Below are 12,680 nucleotides of genomic sequence, written 5' to 3' on the forward strand. Positions count from 1 at the left end.
GAAAAGTATGGAACTACTGTGTTATTTTCTTTCTTATTCCAAATATTAACTGGTGGTTTTAATTGTAGAAGACTCCTCGGGGGTGGGAGGTGCTGAGGGGTGCCACCTCTTCTTTGCTGCGTGTAAAGGCTCCCAGAGAAAAGTTTTTTATCCTGCTCCTCCCACTACAGATACTTGTTTCACTGTTGAAATGCTGTTAAAATTTGCATTTATGTTTTTTTTAATCTTTTGTTTCTTTCAGTTTCCAGTTCTTCAGGACAATTTAGAAGTTTATCTGGGGTTACAGCAGTTTATAGTTACTTCAGGGTCAGGTAAACTGTCTTTTATTTTCTAATTTAACGTTCAGAAAAAAGATTGTGAAAACTCATCCTCCCGGGAGGACTTGGGAGCAGCTCTGCGGGACGACCGGGTAGAGCCGATCAGGGGGTCGTCAGCTCTCCTGTCTTTTATTTTCTAATTTAACGTTCAGAAAAAAGATTGTGAAAACTCATCCTCCCGGGAGGACCTGGGAGCAGCTCTGCGGGACGACCGGGTAGAGCCGATCAGGGGGTCGTCAGCTCTCCTGTGTCAGCGTTGCTGTGGTTCAGTCGCTCAGTCGTGCCCGACTCTTTGAGACCTTGTGGACTAATACTTAACTACTGCCTTCTGTGTTGTCAGAACAAGATTTCTCCACTGCCCCCTCCTCACTGCTTCCTCTCTGTCAATTTCTAAATAGGAAAAAATAAAAAAAAAAAATCACGATTAAAGAGGAGCTGTGAGGGAGGTAGAGGATGAGGCTGTGACAGTGTAGCCCAAAGAGGCGTTTCAGAGAGAGAGGCTAATTTGGAATAAAGAAGTAGGACTGTTTAAAGACCCTGGCAATTAGAATATTTCTCTGTTCCTTTAAACCAGTTGGTAAGCTAGGGAAAAAAATAGCCCTGGACTTTGCTGGGCTGTGTTCTTCCATCTCTGGCTTTTAGGATCGGGAGGACCTGGGAGCAGCTCTGCAGGGACAGCCTGGTAGAGCTGATCATGGGGATTGTCAGCTCTCTTGTGTCAACGTGGTTGTTTAGTCGCTAAGTCATGCCCAACTCTTTGTGACCCTTGAACTACAGCTTGCCAGGCTCCTCTGTCCATGGGATTATTCTGGCAAGACTACTAAAGAGAGTTGCTCTTTCCTTCTCCAGGAGATCTTCCTGACCCAGGGATCGAACTTGCGTCTCTTGTGTCTCCTGCATTGGCAAGCAGATTCTTTACCACTGCACCGCCTGTTAAGCCCTCCTGTGTCAGTGGCTCTGACTGTAGCCATTTGGAAAGGCTTTGGCCTGCTGTTGGCAGGTTTCACTAGTTGGGGGTTTAGGATTAGCATTTTGGGATTATTTTGTTAATAATAATAGCTTCTGTTTGTAGAAGAGGTATTGCATGCCAGGCACCTTATTATTTGCTTTTGTTATTTAATTCTCTCAACTCTCCTGTGAGGTGTAAGGACTAATCACAGTTCTCTTGTTTTACAAAAGAGGAAATTCATGTTCAGAGATGTTAGTTTACCCAAGGTTACATAGCTTGTGGTGCTAGTCCCAGCAGGGTATACTAGGAAATGATAACAAGTTGAAATTAGCCAAAATCTGATATTCATTCTGCCAGCCGAAAGCACCAGGAACATCATTCTTGCAAACACATTTGTGCTACAAACACACACACATAGACACACACACAGACACATAGGAACTTAACCAAGTGCTTGCAAACACACTTGTGCTGCACACACACACACACCCATATACCCACACAGTTTTCCTTACAGGAGTTACCCTGGCCCTGGCCGACTGCCCCTCTCGTATAACTCTGCTGCTTCAGCCTGGCACACAGCTGCCCAGGGTACAGCCCAGTGCCTGGATGAGCTTGTTATTTGTGGCAGAGCCTCCCCAAGAGGCCCTTTGCGAGGCTGCCCTTCTTGGTGGCCTGTGACTGCTTGTTTCCATGACTAGATTAGCTTCTACTAGTAAACAATCTGCTGGGCCCCAGGAGGTTGACGGACTTGGCATGCCCCAGCTCTAGACCCTGATTTGTGTAGATCGACTAAGAACAGCTTCTGTAGAACTTTAAAAAGACTACTTTTCAAAGCAAATGTGCCTGTATGATATGCCATCAACATTCATGGAAGTCTTCGGACTGTGTACCGATGCTGCAGATATTTCCAAAATCTAGGAAAAAATTCTTGGGGAAAAAATCATACTGTAATGGCTTCTCCCTCAGGGCTCTTGTTCAAATTAGAATACACTCAGGACCCTAAGGTGGCACAATGGTAAAGAATCCACCTGCCAGTGCAGGAGATGCAGGAGACACAAGTTTGATCCCTGGGTTGAGAAGATATCCTGAAGGAAGAAATGGCAAGCCACTCCAGTATTCTTGCCTGAAAAATTCCATGGACAGAGGACCCTGGTGGGCTGCAGTCCATAGGGTTGTAAAGAGTCAGACTGAGCACACACACAGGATCCTAAAACAGTTGTTATTGATCTTAAAGATGAAATTGAGCATGTACTCTCTTTCCCCCAGAATAGATACCTAAAGTCAGTGTTAGTAGCTCACTTGTTAACATTACATTGAGTCTGTCTTCAGGTGGCAGTCTGCAGTGATTCCCAAGTCCTTTTTCTGAGACTTATAACTTAGATTTTCTCATCCGAGCAGGAGAATCTGATGGATTTCCCCTAAATGAAGTATTGTAGGCCTGCTCTCATCACAGCCCATTTACTGTCAGTTTCACAGTACGCTTGGCTCTTCAGGTCATTTCTAAACCTCATCCCAAGCACTGATCCTCGGGGCATATACTCAAGGGGCAGAACCTCTCAGGCCAGAGAAATACTTATTTCCTGTTTTAAAATGAGCTTTCTTATCCATGATGAAGCAAAAGCCAAGTTTCCAATGCTAAGGCTATTAAAAAATGGAAACTCTGAGTACGATTTGTTCCTTGGTTCCCATGGTCATTTACCCCTCACATAACCCTCATGCTATATTAGTCAGCCTTACTGCCTCTTACCAGAAACCACGTTCTTTTCCCCAATGGGTTAGGGCTCATTCCTTTCATTTGCATTTACCTTCTCCTGGCCTGAATTCTGGAGTGATGGAAGCCTTACTTTTTTTTTTTTCCCCTGGCTACTTCTGTGAGGCAGGTACAATCTTAGCTCCCTGACCAGGATCGAACCCAGGCCCCCTGCATTAGGGGCTTAGAGTCTTAGCCACTGGACCCCCAGGGAAGTTCCTGGGAGTCTTACTGTTTACGCAGCTTCTGTTGATCCCCCTGCTTCTGCTTCCTTGGTAAAATCCAAGGCAAAACATGCCATCGCCGTGCCTCCTTTACCCCGGCAGTCATCTTTGCCCTGGCTGTCCGTCTTTCGCACTGTTGGTGGTCTGCGTCATCCCCCCATCAGTCATTGTGCCCCTGGTGCTGCGTGTGTGTCCTTACGTGTCCCGAAGGGTCTGTCCTGTGTTTGGCTTCTGCCACTCCTCACTGAGATCCTCCCCCATTGGGGCAATATTTCTGCTCTAAGCAGTCCTGCTAACTTTTTTGTTTAGCCGTGCAGACTTCACTGCCTAAGAGATTGCTTATGATACAGACTTTTGGACTTAAATTCTTGGTTCTGCTTAAGTTCATTAATGACTTGTTTGTTCTCTCAGAGTGGAATAACTTAAGTGCTAAGTTTTATATTTTTATTGCCCAGTCCACCCCCCTCAAAAAAAGACTGAATTGATTTTTTTAAGTTTTTTTTTTTTTAAATATGAACCATTTTTAGTCTTTATTGAATTTGTTACATAGCTGCTTCTGTTTTATGTTTTGGCTCTTTTTTTGGCCCCGAGGCACGTGGACTCCTAGCTCCCTGACCTGGGATCAAACTGACACCCACTGCTTTAGATGGCAGAGTCTTAACCACTGACCTCCTTTAACATTAATGTGTTTCTTTCCAGGGCAGTGACTTTCCAATGAGCTGTTCTTTGTGTTTTTTTTTAAGTTTTTTTTTTTTTTTTGATGTGGAACATTTTAAAGTCTTTATTAAGTTTATCACAATATTGCTTCTGTTTTATGTTTCGTTTTGTTTTGGAGTGGGGCTGTGAGGCATGTGGGATATTAGTTCCCCGACCAGGGATTGATCCCACATCCCTTGTATTGGAGGGTGAAGTCCCAACCACTGGACCGCCAGGGAAGTCCCATGGGCTGTTCTTTGGGTGTGGCTTAGGGGACATCTATCTAGACAGCTGCTGGGTAACGTGGTTTATGGAAGGTTGGACTTTGGTGTGGCCATGATACCTTCTGTCTCTGAAACCTACGCTTCGTAGTATCCTCACCTGCAGGCTCCACTGTGCGGATGTTCTGTGTTGTTGATGGGAGCGAGGAGGAAACTAAGCCTCAGCCAAACAATAAAATGTGGATTGATTTGGACAGCCTTTCACAGTAGCAACTCTGGGCTTCACCCTCAGGTGGCAGTGTGGTTACCTTGCGTGGTTTTGTGGTGATGGTAGTATGAGGTTTCCAGGCTGGGGGGCAGGGCTAGAGACTGATCTGGGGTACTTGCTGCCTGTGCATTTGGCTGCATTGCAGACACATCAGGAAAGAAGCAGCTGCCATTTTGATTAATCTGAACCTTGGATGGCACATAGTGTTGAGTTGAACTCTATGAATTACTATGGTTCTGTAGGCCAGAAACGGTCAAATGGCAGCAAATTGATGTGGTTCAAACCAATAGTTCAAAACACACACAGCAGTTCCAGGCTGTTTCTCATTCTAGGACGGCTTTTTTATCAGAAAAATTAGGGCAGGTTTAAACGAGAGTGATGAGAATGGCCAGGATTCTGGAGAAGGGGTGCGCACAGAAAACAGAAGGAACCAGGCGTGTATTTCAGCCAAGAGGAGATTCACAAGAATATGACCCTCCCTCCACATCCCCCCAAGACTGCCATGTGTCAGCAGGCTTAAATTAAGCTTGTTTTTTGTTCTCCCCTCAAAGGGTGGAAGGGCTTCCTCGGTGACTCAGACAGTAAATTATCTACCTGCAATGCACGAGACTCAGATTTGATCCCTGGGTCAGGAAGATCCCCAGAAGAAGGGAATGGCAACCCACTCCAGTATTCTCGTCTAGAGAATTTAATGGACAGAGGTGTGACCAGGGGATGATAGGAGGAATTATCGGGGAGACCCCTGTGTTTCTGACCAAGGTATCCAAAGGTGGAAGACTCCCTCAGGAGGCATCGGCTCTAGCATTCTGTTGAGGGGTCCGGGAAGAGGCTGAGGGGGCAGTGCTGGGGAAGGCCATGTGCCAGATGTATGTGTGGATGAGGGGCAGAGGGGAAGAAGGCTGGCCCCATCAGGATGACTTTGAAGCTGTCTCATGACCATCCAAGAGGGAAACCTGATGTAGGCTGGTGTTTTGGCTTGGTTTTTAATAGAGAAACACAGGATCTTTCCTTTCATGATGAGAATTAGTGAAAAAGTTGAAAGCGGGTTATCAGGGTAGAGCTGTGTAGGTGATGAGGATGGGTGTGTGCAGGGAGAGGGAGGGGCCACTGATGAGGAATTGGAACCCATCTTCTGGCAGGTTTTGGTTGACCCTGGGCTTTGGTTGCATAGCGGTGGCCCTGAACACCCTTGACGCTCAGAAGGTGTGTGCTGGTGGTGCTTTTGTTAACCGGGAGAGGAGGGTGCAGAGGCACTGCTCCCCTCACATGACCACACGCGACCAGAACCACTTCTGGCTCTGTGTGTTCTGTGGGCTCCTCTGGCTGGCAGTGTGGGGTGCTCACCCTCTTGCTCTGACCCCGGGAGCTGGCCCACCCTCCTTAGCCACCCATCTCGTGGCCTTGGCAGGGCTGCCTGCAGGCTGATAATCCTGCTGCTGGATGTTTCTGCGCCAAGGCTCTGCTCTCCGTGGGGAGTGTTGCAGGGGGGCAGGTGGTCGGGCAGGTCAGGGCTGCTTTGTCACTGGCTGTTTCCTTCACTGCTTTTGTCCTCTGGCTCCTTGGGGGCATGACCCACTGTCACAGTGCCCTGGCCACAGTGTCCCCCTTTCCAGGCACCTGTCCTCCTTTTGGGGCTGTCACGGGCTCTGTTCCAGCCACATCACCTGGAAACCCATGTGGCATTGAACTCGTTGACTCATTCCCCCAGCTCTTAGGTGTCAGCCTTCTTCCTCTCTACTGTGTTGCCTATCCATGGGTGTATGCATGCTCAGTTGTGTCCGACTCTTTGTGACCCCCGTGGACTGTAGCCACCAGGCTCCTCTGTCCATGGGATTTCCCAGGTAAGAATTCAGGAGTGGGTTGCTATTTCCTTCTCTGGGGAAATCTTCCTAACCCAGGGATTGAACCCGCGTCTCTGCATTGGCAGGTGGATTTATTACCACTGAGCCATCTGGGAAGCCCCGTTACTTATCCTTTGTTGTTGTTCAGTTGCTAAGTTGTGTTCGACTCTTTGCGACCCCATGAACTGCAGCACTCCAGGCTTCCCTATCCTTTACTATCTCCTGGAGTTTGCTCAAACTCATGTCCACTGAGCCAGTAATGCCATCCAACCATCTCATCCTCTGTCACCCTCTTCTCCTCCTGCCCTCAGTCTTTCCCAGCATCAGGGTCTTTTCCAGTGAGTTGGCTCTTGGTATCAGGTGACCAAAGTATTGGAGCTTCAGCTTCAGCATCAGTCCTTCCAGTGAGTATTCAGGGTTGATGTCCTTTAGGATTGACTAGTTTGATCTCCTTGCAGTCCAAGGGACTCTTGGGAATCTTCTCCAACACCACAGTTTGAAAGCATCAATTACTTGGAGCTCAGCCTTCTTTATGGTCCAACTCTCAGATCATACATGACTACTGGCAAAACCATACCTTTGACTAGACAGACCTGTCCCTTGAGAATCCCTTGAACCATATGAAAAGGCAGTTATCTGTAGTGGGAATTAGAACATGTTCTTCCTGTTGAAAAACCACCCGAGGCCTTCTGTTCCAGGACCCAGGCTGAACATCACAGCGGAGAACGACTGCCGGCGCCTGCACTGCTCCCTGAGAGACCTGAGCTCCCTCCTGCAAGCCGTGGGCCGCCTGGCCGAGTACTTCACTGGGGACGTGTTCGCCGCGCGCTTCAGCGACGCCCTCACAGTGGTGGAGAGGTGGGTGGGCAGTCCCAGCATGGAACTCAGCTCGCCTGCTTGTATGAGGGCTGCGGTGGCCAGGCAGCTCTGCCCTGCGCAGGTGACTCGAGGCTCCGCCGCGCACGGGGGTGTGGAGCAGTCACCGCCCTTCTCGGGACTTCATTCGGGTCCCGGTAAAATGGAGTGGACATCGTATCCTGTGGGTTTATTGTGAGATTTATATGAGGTAAGGCACTGAGCCCGGGGCCTAGCATGTAGCACACGGTAAAGATAAGCTGCGATTTCATGGAAGAGCTTACATTTAAAGACAGGAGTAACCTCAAGAGAAACCAGGTGTGGTCATAAAGAGACGTTAAGACAGCCCTGTTAATAAGAGGACAAACAAGTAGGCAGTCTGCACTCTTGACTGGGCGGCCAGATGCCAGAGGGGTCTTTTTCTGGTCCTGTTAGAGTGGGACTGGTTTTTGCAGTCCTCTTAGGGTCCTGAGGAGTTGAAGCTGGGCAGCCGCCAAGCCTGACTGAGGGGCGGATCCCCGCCTTCCTGCACCGAGCTCCCGTTACTACTTCTTCCTCGAGGGTCCCTCACAGGCTTTACGGCCGCATTTGTTGAGGTCCTCCCATCCCTTCTCATGAACTCGGGCACCTAAAACGCCATTTGCTGAAAATAAAAGGGACAGAACGTCCAGGTCATTTCATGGTAACCAGCAAGTAGGTTAGATCAAAACCAGGGGGGTGTGGGTCCAGGTAAAGGTGAGTCACCTGGTGCTTTCATTGGCACAGTGGCTGTGTCATTGGTAACACACTAGGGGGAGCGAGGGCCCAAGCCTACTGACTTGCATGCCAGATTTTTCTTTGTTGCTCTTCGCTTAAAAGCAGACATGATTGAGAATTTTAAATAAATCTGAAAAGCCAGATTAATGTTAATAAGAAAAGCAGTATACAGTAGTGGGAGATTTTAGAAAGTAATTTTGTCCATTTTCTTTCTGTATTTTGAGGGACAGGTATTATCATTTTATCTGAGTAAACTGTGGCCCAGAGGGTGAGTGCCTTGCCTCAGACCACGCAGTTTATGAGAGGCTGCACATGGACTTTTACCAGTTTCTTGAGCCCAAATGCTGAGCTCTCTTCAGCCACAGAGCTTCTACTTCAAGCTCTTTTTCCTCTTCTTCCCACACTAGGCCTGTTTCCCCTGATAGTAGAAATAGAACATGTCTTTCTGTCTGAAGTCTTTATTTTTTTAATTTAAACTTAAGCCATGTATTGTATCCATCAGTCCTTTCGGCTTCATAGGGAGGTGACTGTTCAGAGATTCTGGGTTGTTATTTTATAGGTCCTTATGTATATACATCTTTCTGCATTGCTTAAGTTTGCAGGCTCAGTAGTTAAACGCACTTGGCTCTTTTGTCTTCACTTAGAATAAAGTGTGAGAGAAGCCTCCTCCTTATGGCTACATGATCTTAATAGCCACTGTTTTCAGTAGCATTCTTACTTGGCAGTTACATAATATTAGTATCAAGACTGCTAAACATAGAAATATTAAAAGACACATTTAGAAGTTCATTTTTAGTGTGGAGCAACACTAAAGAATGCTGTTGAACGTAAGTGAAGAGTATCAAGTCACAAGCTGTATGATTTCACTTCTGTGAGGTACTTAGAGTTGTCAGAATGGTAGAGACAGAAAGTCAGTGGTTGCCAGGGGTGGAGGGGTTGTGGAGAGTTACTATTTAATGGATACAGAGTTTCAGTTTTCTAAGATGGAAAGAGTCATGGAGGTAGATGATGGGGGTAGTTGCATGTTATGAATATATTTAACATCAGTAAACTGTACACATATTGTATGAATGTAAAACAATTTAAAGAATTAAACACTGGGTACTCGTTGGTGTATTACTTACTGATGGTGACTTTTTTGATGCCTACTTATCACCATCACCATACCCTGCTTCCTAGAACTTCAGATTGAGGACCCTTGACTCTTTTACTCTTTTACTTAGATCTTGGCTTACTGGAAATACCTCTTTCTGACTGCTGCCCGACCCTGAATTACTTGTGACTCAAGCTCATGGTTTTTAATAATAAAATCCTGTTTTCTGCCCCTATCAGAGAGGAATATTTTTCAGAATATGGACCCCATGCATCAGAGTCCCACGGACGCTCTTCAGAGATGCACATTCCTCAGAGCTGCAGTGTGCGTCTGTGGGGCAGCACCAGCAAGCTGTATTATAACTAGTTCCCCAGTCGATTCTTCGCTCAGTGACATTTGAGACCCTCTGTGCTGTTGGATCGAGGGAGCAAAACACACGCCATCTTCCCTGGCGTGCCCCGCAGACCTGAGTCCAGGGTTCCTTACAGAGCAGGCACGGAGAGAACTTAGCCAAGTCTCTAGGGTTTTGTTTTTTTTTTTATGTTTACTCAGAAAGGAGTGTCTCTAATGGAAGAGCAGTCTCCCATTTCCCAGCAGAGCTGGTCGTATTTAATGTTCATTTATATGTAGTGAGCCCTTGGGCAACCAGTGGGCTCAATAACTTGCTTCTTAAAGAATTGTGCTGAAAGTTAAAAATAGCTTAATTTATGTTAGAAACTTTTGTGTCCCCCCTTTCCCAAGCCCATCACAGTGTTTTATCATGAACATTTCATATCTTCAGAAAGTTAAAAAATTGTGTAGGTAATACCCATCACCTAGATTCTACAGTTAAATTTTGCTGTATTTTCTTTGTCATATGTCTATCTACCTGAAACATCTGTTTTTCCATTTTTTAAAATGGTGATAAAGTACAGTATCGATCTCCATTCTAATCATATTGGATGTATTATATTATGGTCTCTGTTGGATATTTATATTGTTTTCAAAAAGTTTGAAACTGTAGGCAGTGCTTTAGACTGTGTCTTAGTATATAAATCTTTATGCATATCTCAGATTACATCTTTGGGATAAAATTGAAAACCTGGTCTTGATTCTTTTTTGATGGTAAAAAAGTGTGTCCTCAAGACCTTTGTTGATACCTCGTCCATTTTGTCTGCTTTAGTTCACAAACTGAGTGTGGGCTCATTCGTGCAATTCTTCTTTGCCAACAGATTGGTCAAAGTCACTTTGTATGGATCTCAGATAAAATTGTACAACATTGAGACTGCTGTGCCATCAGTATTGAAGCCTGATCTCATTGATGTGTAAGTATAGTTAGATGTTTGTGTATTCTCAGAAAGACTTGTTCTCTGCCCCCAAATGGCTTTATAGATAAAAAGAGACTGTAGTGGCTGTCGTGAAAAGATGAAAAATTCCCGTCTCCAAACCTCAAAAGAGAGAAAGCTTGTTTTATCTGGGGACTGGGGTGGCTGGAGTGAGTGGAATTCATCAGGCAGATGAGAGCTGGGAGCAGAGAGTAAGTATATGGAGTAGGCATTTCAGGAGGAAAGAATAGCACATGCCAAGACACAGAAGTGGTACAGTCACGCAGGTAGGGGTGTGGGGAGCACCTGGTGTGGTGGGAGGTGAAGCTGGATAGGCATTTAGGACTATTTCACTGTGAATGCCATGAATTGTGTCCTGGAGACCAGTGACTGAAACTGCCCCTAGAGATTCTGACTATAGCAGGATGGTACAAGGCTTGGGTATTTGCATATTAAACAAGAACCCTAAGTGACTTTGAAGCTGGGCACCCAGGGACCACACTGAGAAACATTATAGACAGTGGGAGGCCATTAGGAAAGTGACGTAGAGATGGGGTAAAGGAATGGGGACTGGAGATGGGGCCTTCTCCCAGAGGTCACTGCCTGAAAGGCTTGCTCTCGGCTGGAGAGGCATGCTGCCAGATTCAGCCCCGTGCTAGCTTTTTAAAATAGTTTTATTGGAACACAGCCCTGCCCATCCATTTACATATTACCTATGGTTGCTTTTGCACTGTAGTGGCAGAGTAGTTGAACAGTTCTGAGTGAGAGTGGATGGCCTACAAAAACATAAACATTTATATTCTGACTTTTTTGCAGAGGAAGTCTCTGATCCCTGTTCTAGAGCATTCTGGAGCTTCAAATTAGATACATACAAAAAGAGTCTCATTTACTATGGTGGTTTAAAAAAAAATTTTTTTTTTTTAATATTGCTCTCCTTTTTGAGAATTTAGAGAAGGCTTCTTCCAAGAAAGAGGCCAGTTTGTTCATAAACACGCCTTGCACACAATTTTGGGAAGTTTTAGCGTTCTTTCCTTCAGGCTTAAGGAACTGTATAAATGTAAAAGATTGGCAGAAATTCTTAGACACCCCTTTCACAGGACAGACTTCGATGCCTTTCTCCTTACTTTTCGATCAATGGATTCTAAAGATAAATAAGTGACAAAATAACTGTTTTGTCAATTTGAATACCAAAATCCCAAAATTTATAGTTTCTTACTGAAAGGTATTTAGTACCTATTCTTACCTAACTTTTTAATTTGGAAAAGCTCAGATTTATAGAAAAGAGGGTAATAGAATGAACACCCATATACTATACTCTCAAGCTCGATTCAGCATTGATAAGTATTTTGCCACATTTGTTGTGTGTGTTTGTTTTTTCTGTTTTTGCTCCTCTCTGTATGCACATATGCATGTGCATTCTCAGCGGCTCAGTTGTGTCTGTCTCTTTTGTGACTCCGTGGACTGTAGCCCGCCAGGCTCATCTGTCCATGCGATTTTTTCAGGCAAGAATACTGGAGTGGGTTATCATTTCCTCCCCCAAGGGATCTTCCCAACCCAGGGATCTAATGTGTGTCTCCTGCACTGCAGATGGATTCTTTACTGCTGAGCCATCAGGGAAGCCCTACACATGTGCATACACATACATGTTTTTTGTGTGAACTATTTGAAAATAAATTGCAGACAACACATCATTTTACCTTTATATCCTTCAGCGTTTATCTCCTAGGAACATTCTTCTGTATAACCATAATACATTATTAACACTCAAAAACTTTCATAGATGGAGTAATGTTATCTCCTGTTTTTAAGCATATCTATATGTCTGTATATTCTAGTTTACCTGATTATCCCAGGAATGTCCTTTATACGTATATATCTATAGATGTATATATTTTAGATCCAGGTTCTAACTAATGAATCTCATTATGTGTTTCTCTTATAGTCTAGACAAGTTAGTTCCCCACATTGTGTGTTTGGGAGGGGTAGGGTGGGGAGAGAGACTTACTTTTTGGAGATTCACATCTAAATTTTTTTTTTTTTTTTTTAAGAAAAACTTAAAAAAATCTTGATTTGTCTAGTTTTTGTCTGTATTAGATCAAGGTTAAACATTTTAGCAAGAATGTTATATATGTGATGGTGTGTCCTTCTTGCATCATGTCTAGAAACCCTTAGAGGTTGGTTTGCCCTGGAATTATTGATACTAAATTTGATTTTTAAATAGTGTCTGCTGCATCCTTGCTTTTCCACTGAAAGGTCCTAGAAGCAGTGACACCACAGAAGCAGTGCTCCCTTTAGTATTCAGGCTCTTTGTTTCTGAGATACATTCTCCACCAAAAGGAATCAGGGCTCCTTGGAGAAATGCTATAAGTCTGGGGCAGGCTGACATTGGAGAATCTGTTTGAG

General features: G+C 45.0%; 1 protein-coding gene across 5 annotated transcripts in view; it reads left to right on the forward strand.

Moving 5' to 3' along the window:
• The window catches only part of XPO6 (exportin 6), a 106,872-nt gene that overhangs the window by 75,332 nt on the left and 18,860 nt on the right, over positions 1 to 12,680 (forward strand). For all 5 annotated transcript variants that reach the window (XM_044935986.2, XM_044935987.2, XM_044935988.2 and 2 more), the window contains 3 exons: positions 242 to 311; positions 6,968 to 7,127; positions 10,185 to 10,277. In XM_044935986.2, coding sequence (XP_044791921.2) covers positions 242 to 311; positions 6,968 to 7,127; positions 10,185 to 10,277 — 323 coding nt within the window. The remainder of the gene's footprint in view (positions 1 to 241; positions 312 to 6,967; positions 7,128 to 10,184; positions 10,278 to 12,680) is intronic.

This window comes from Bubalus bubalis, chromosome 24 (genome assembly GCF_019923935.1).
Source record: "Bubalus bubalis isolate 160015118507 breed Murrah chromosome 24, NDDB_SH_1, whole genome shotgun sequence".
NCBI lineage: Eukaryota > Metazoa > Chordata > Mammalia > Artiodactyla > Bovidae > Bubalus > Bubalus bubalis.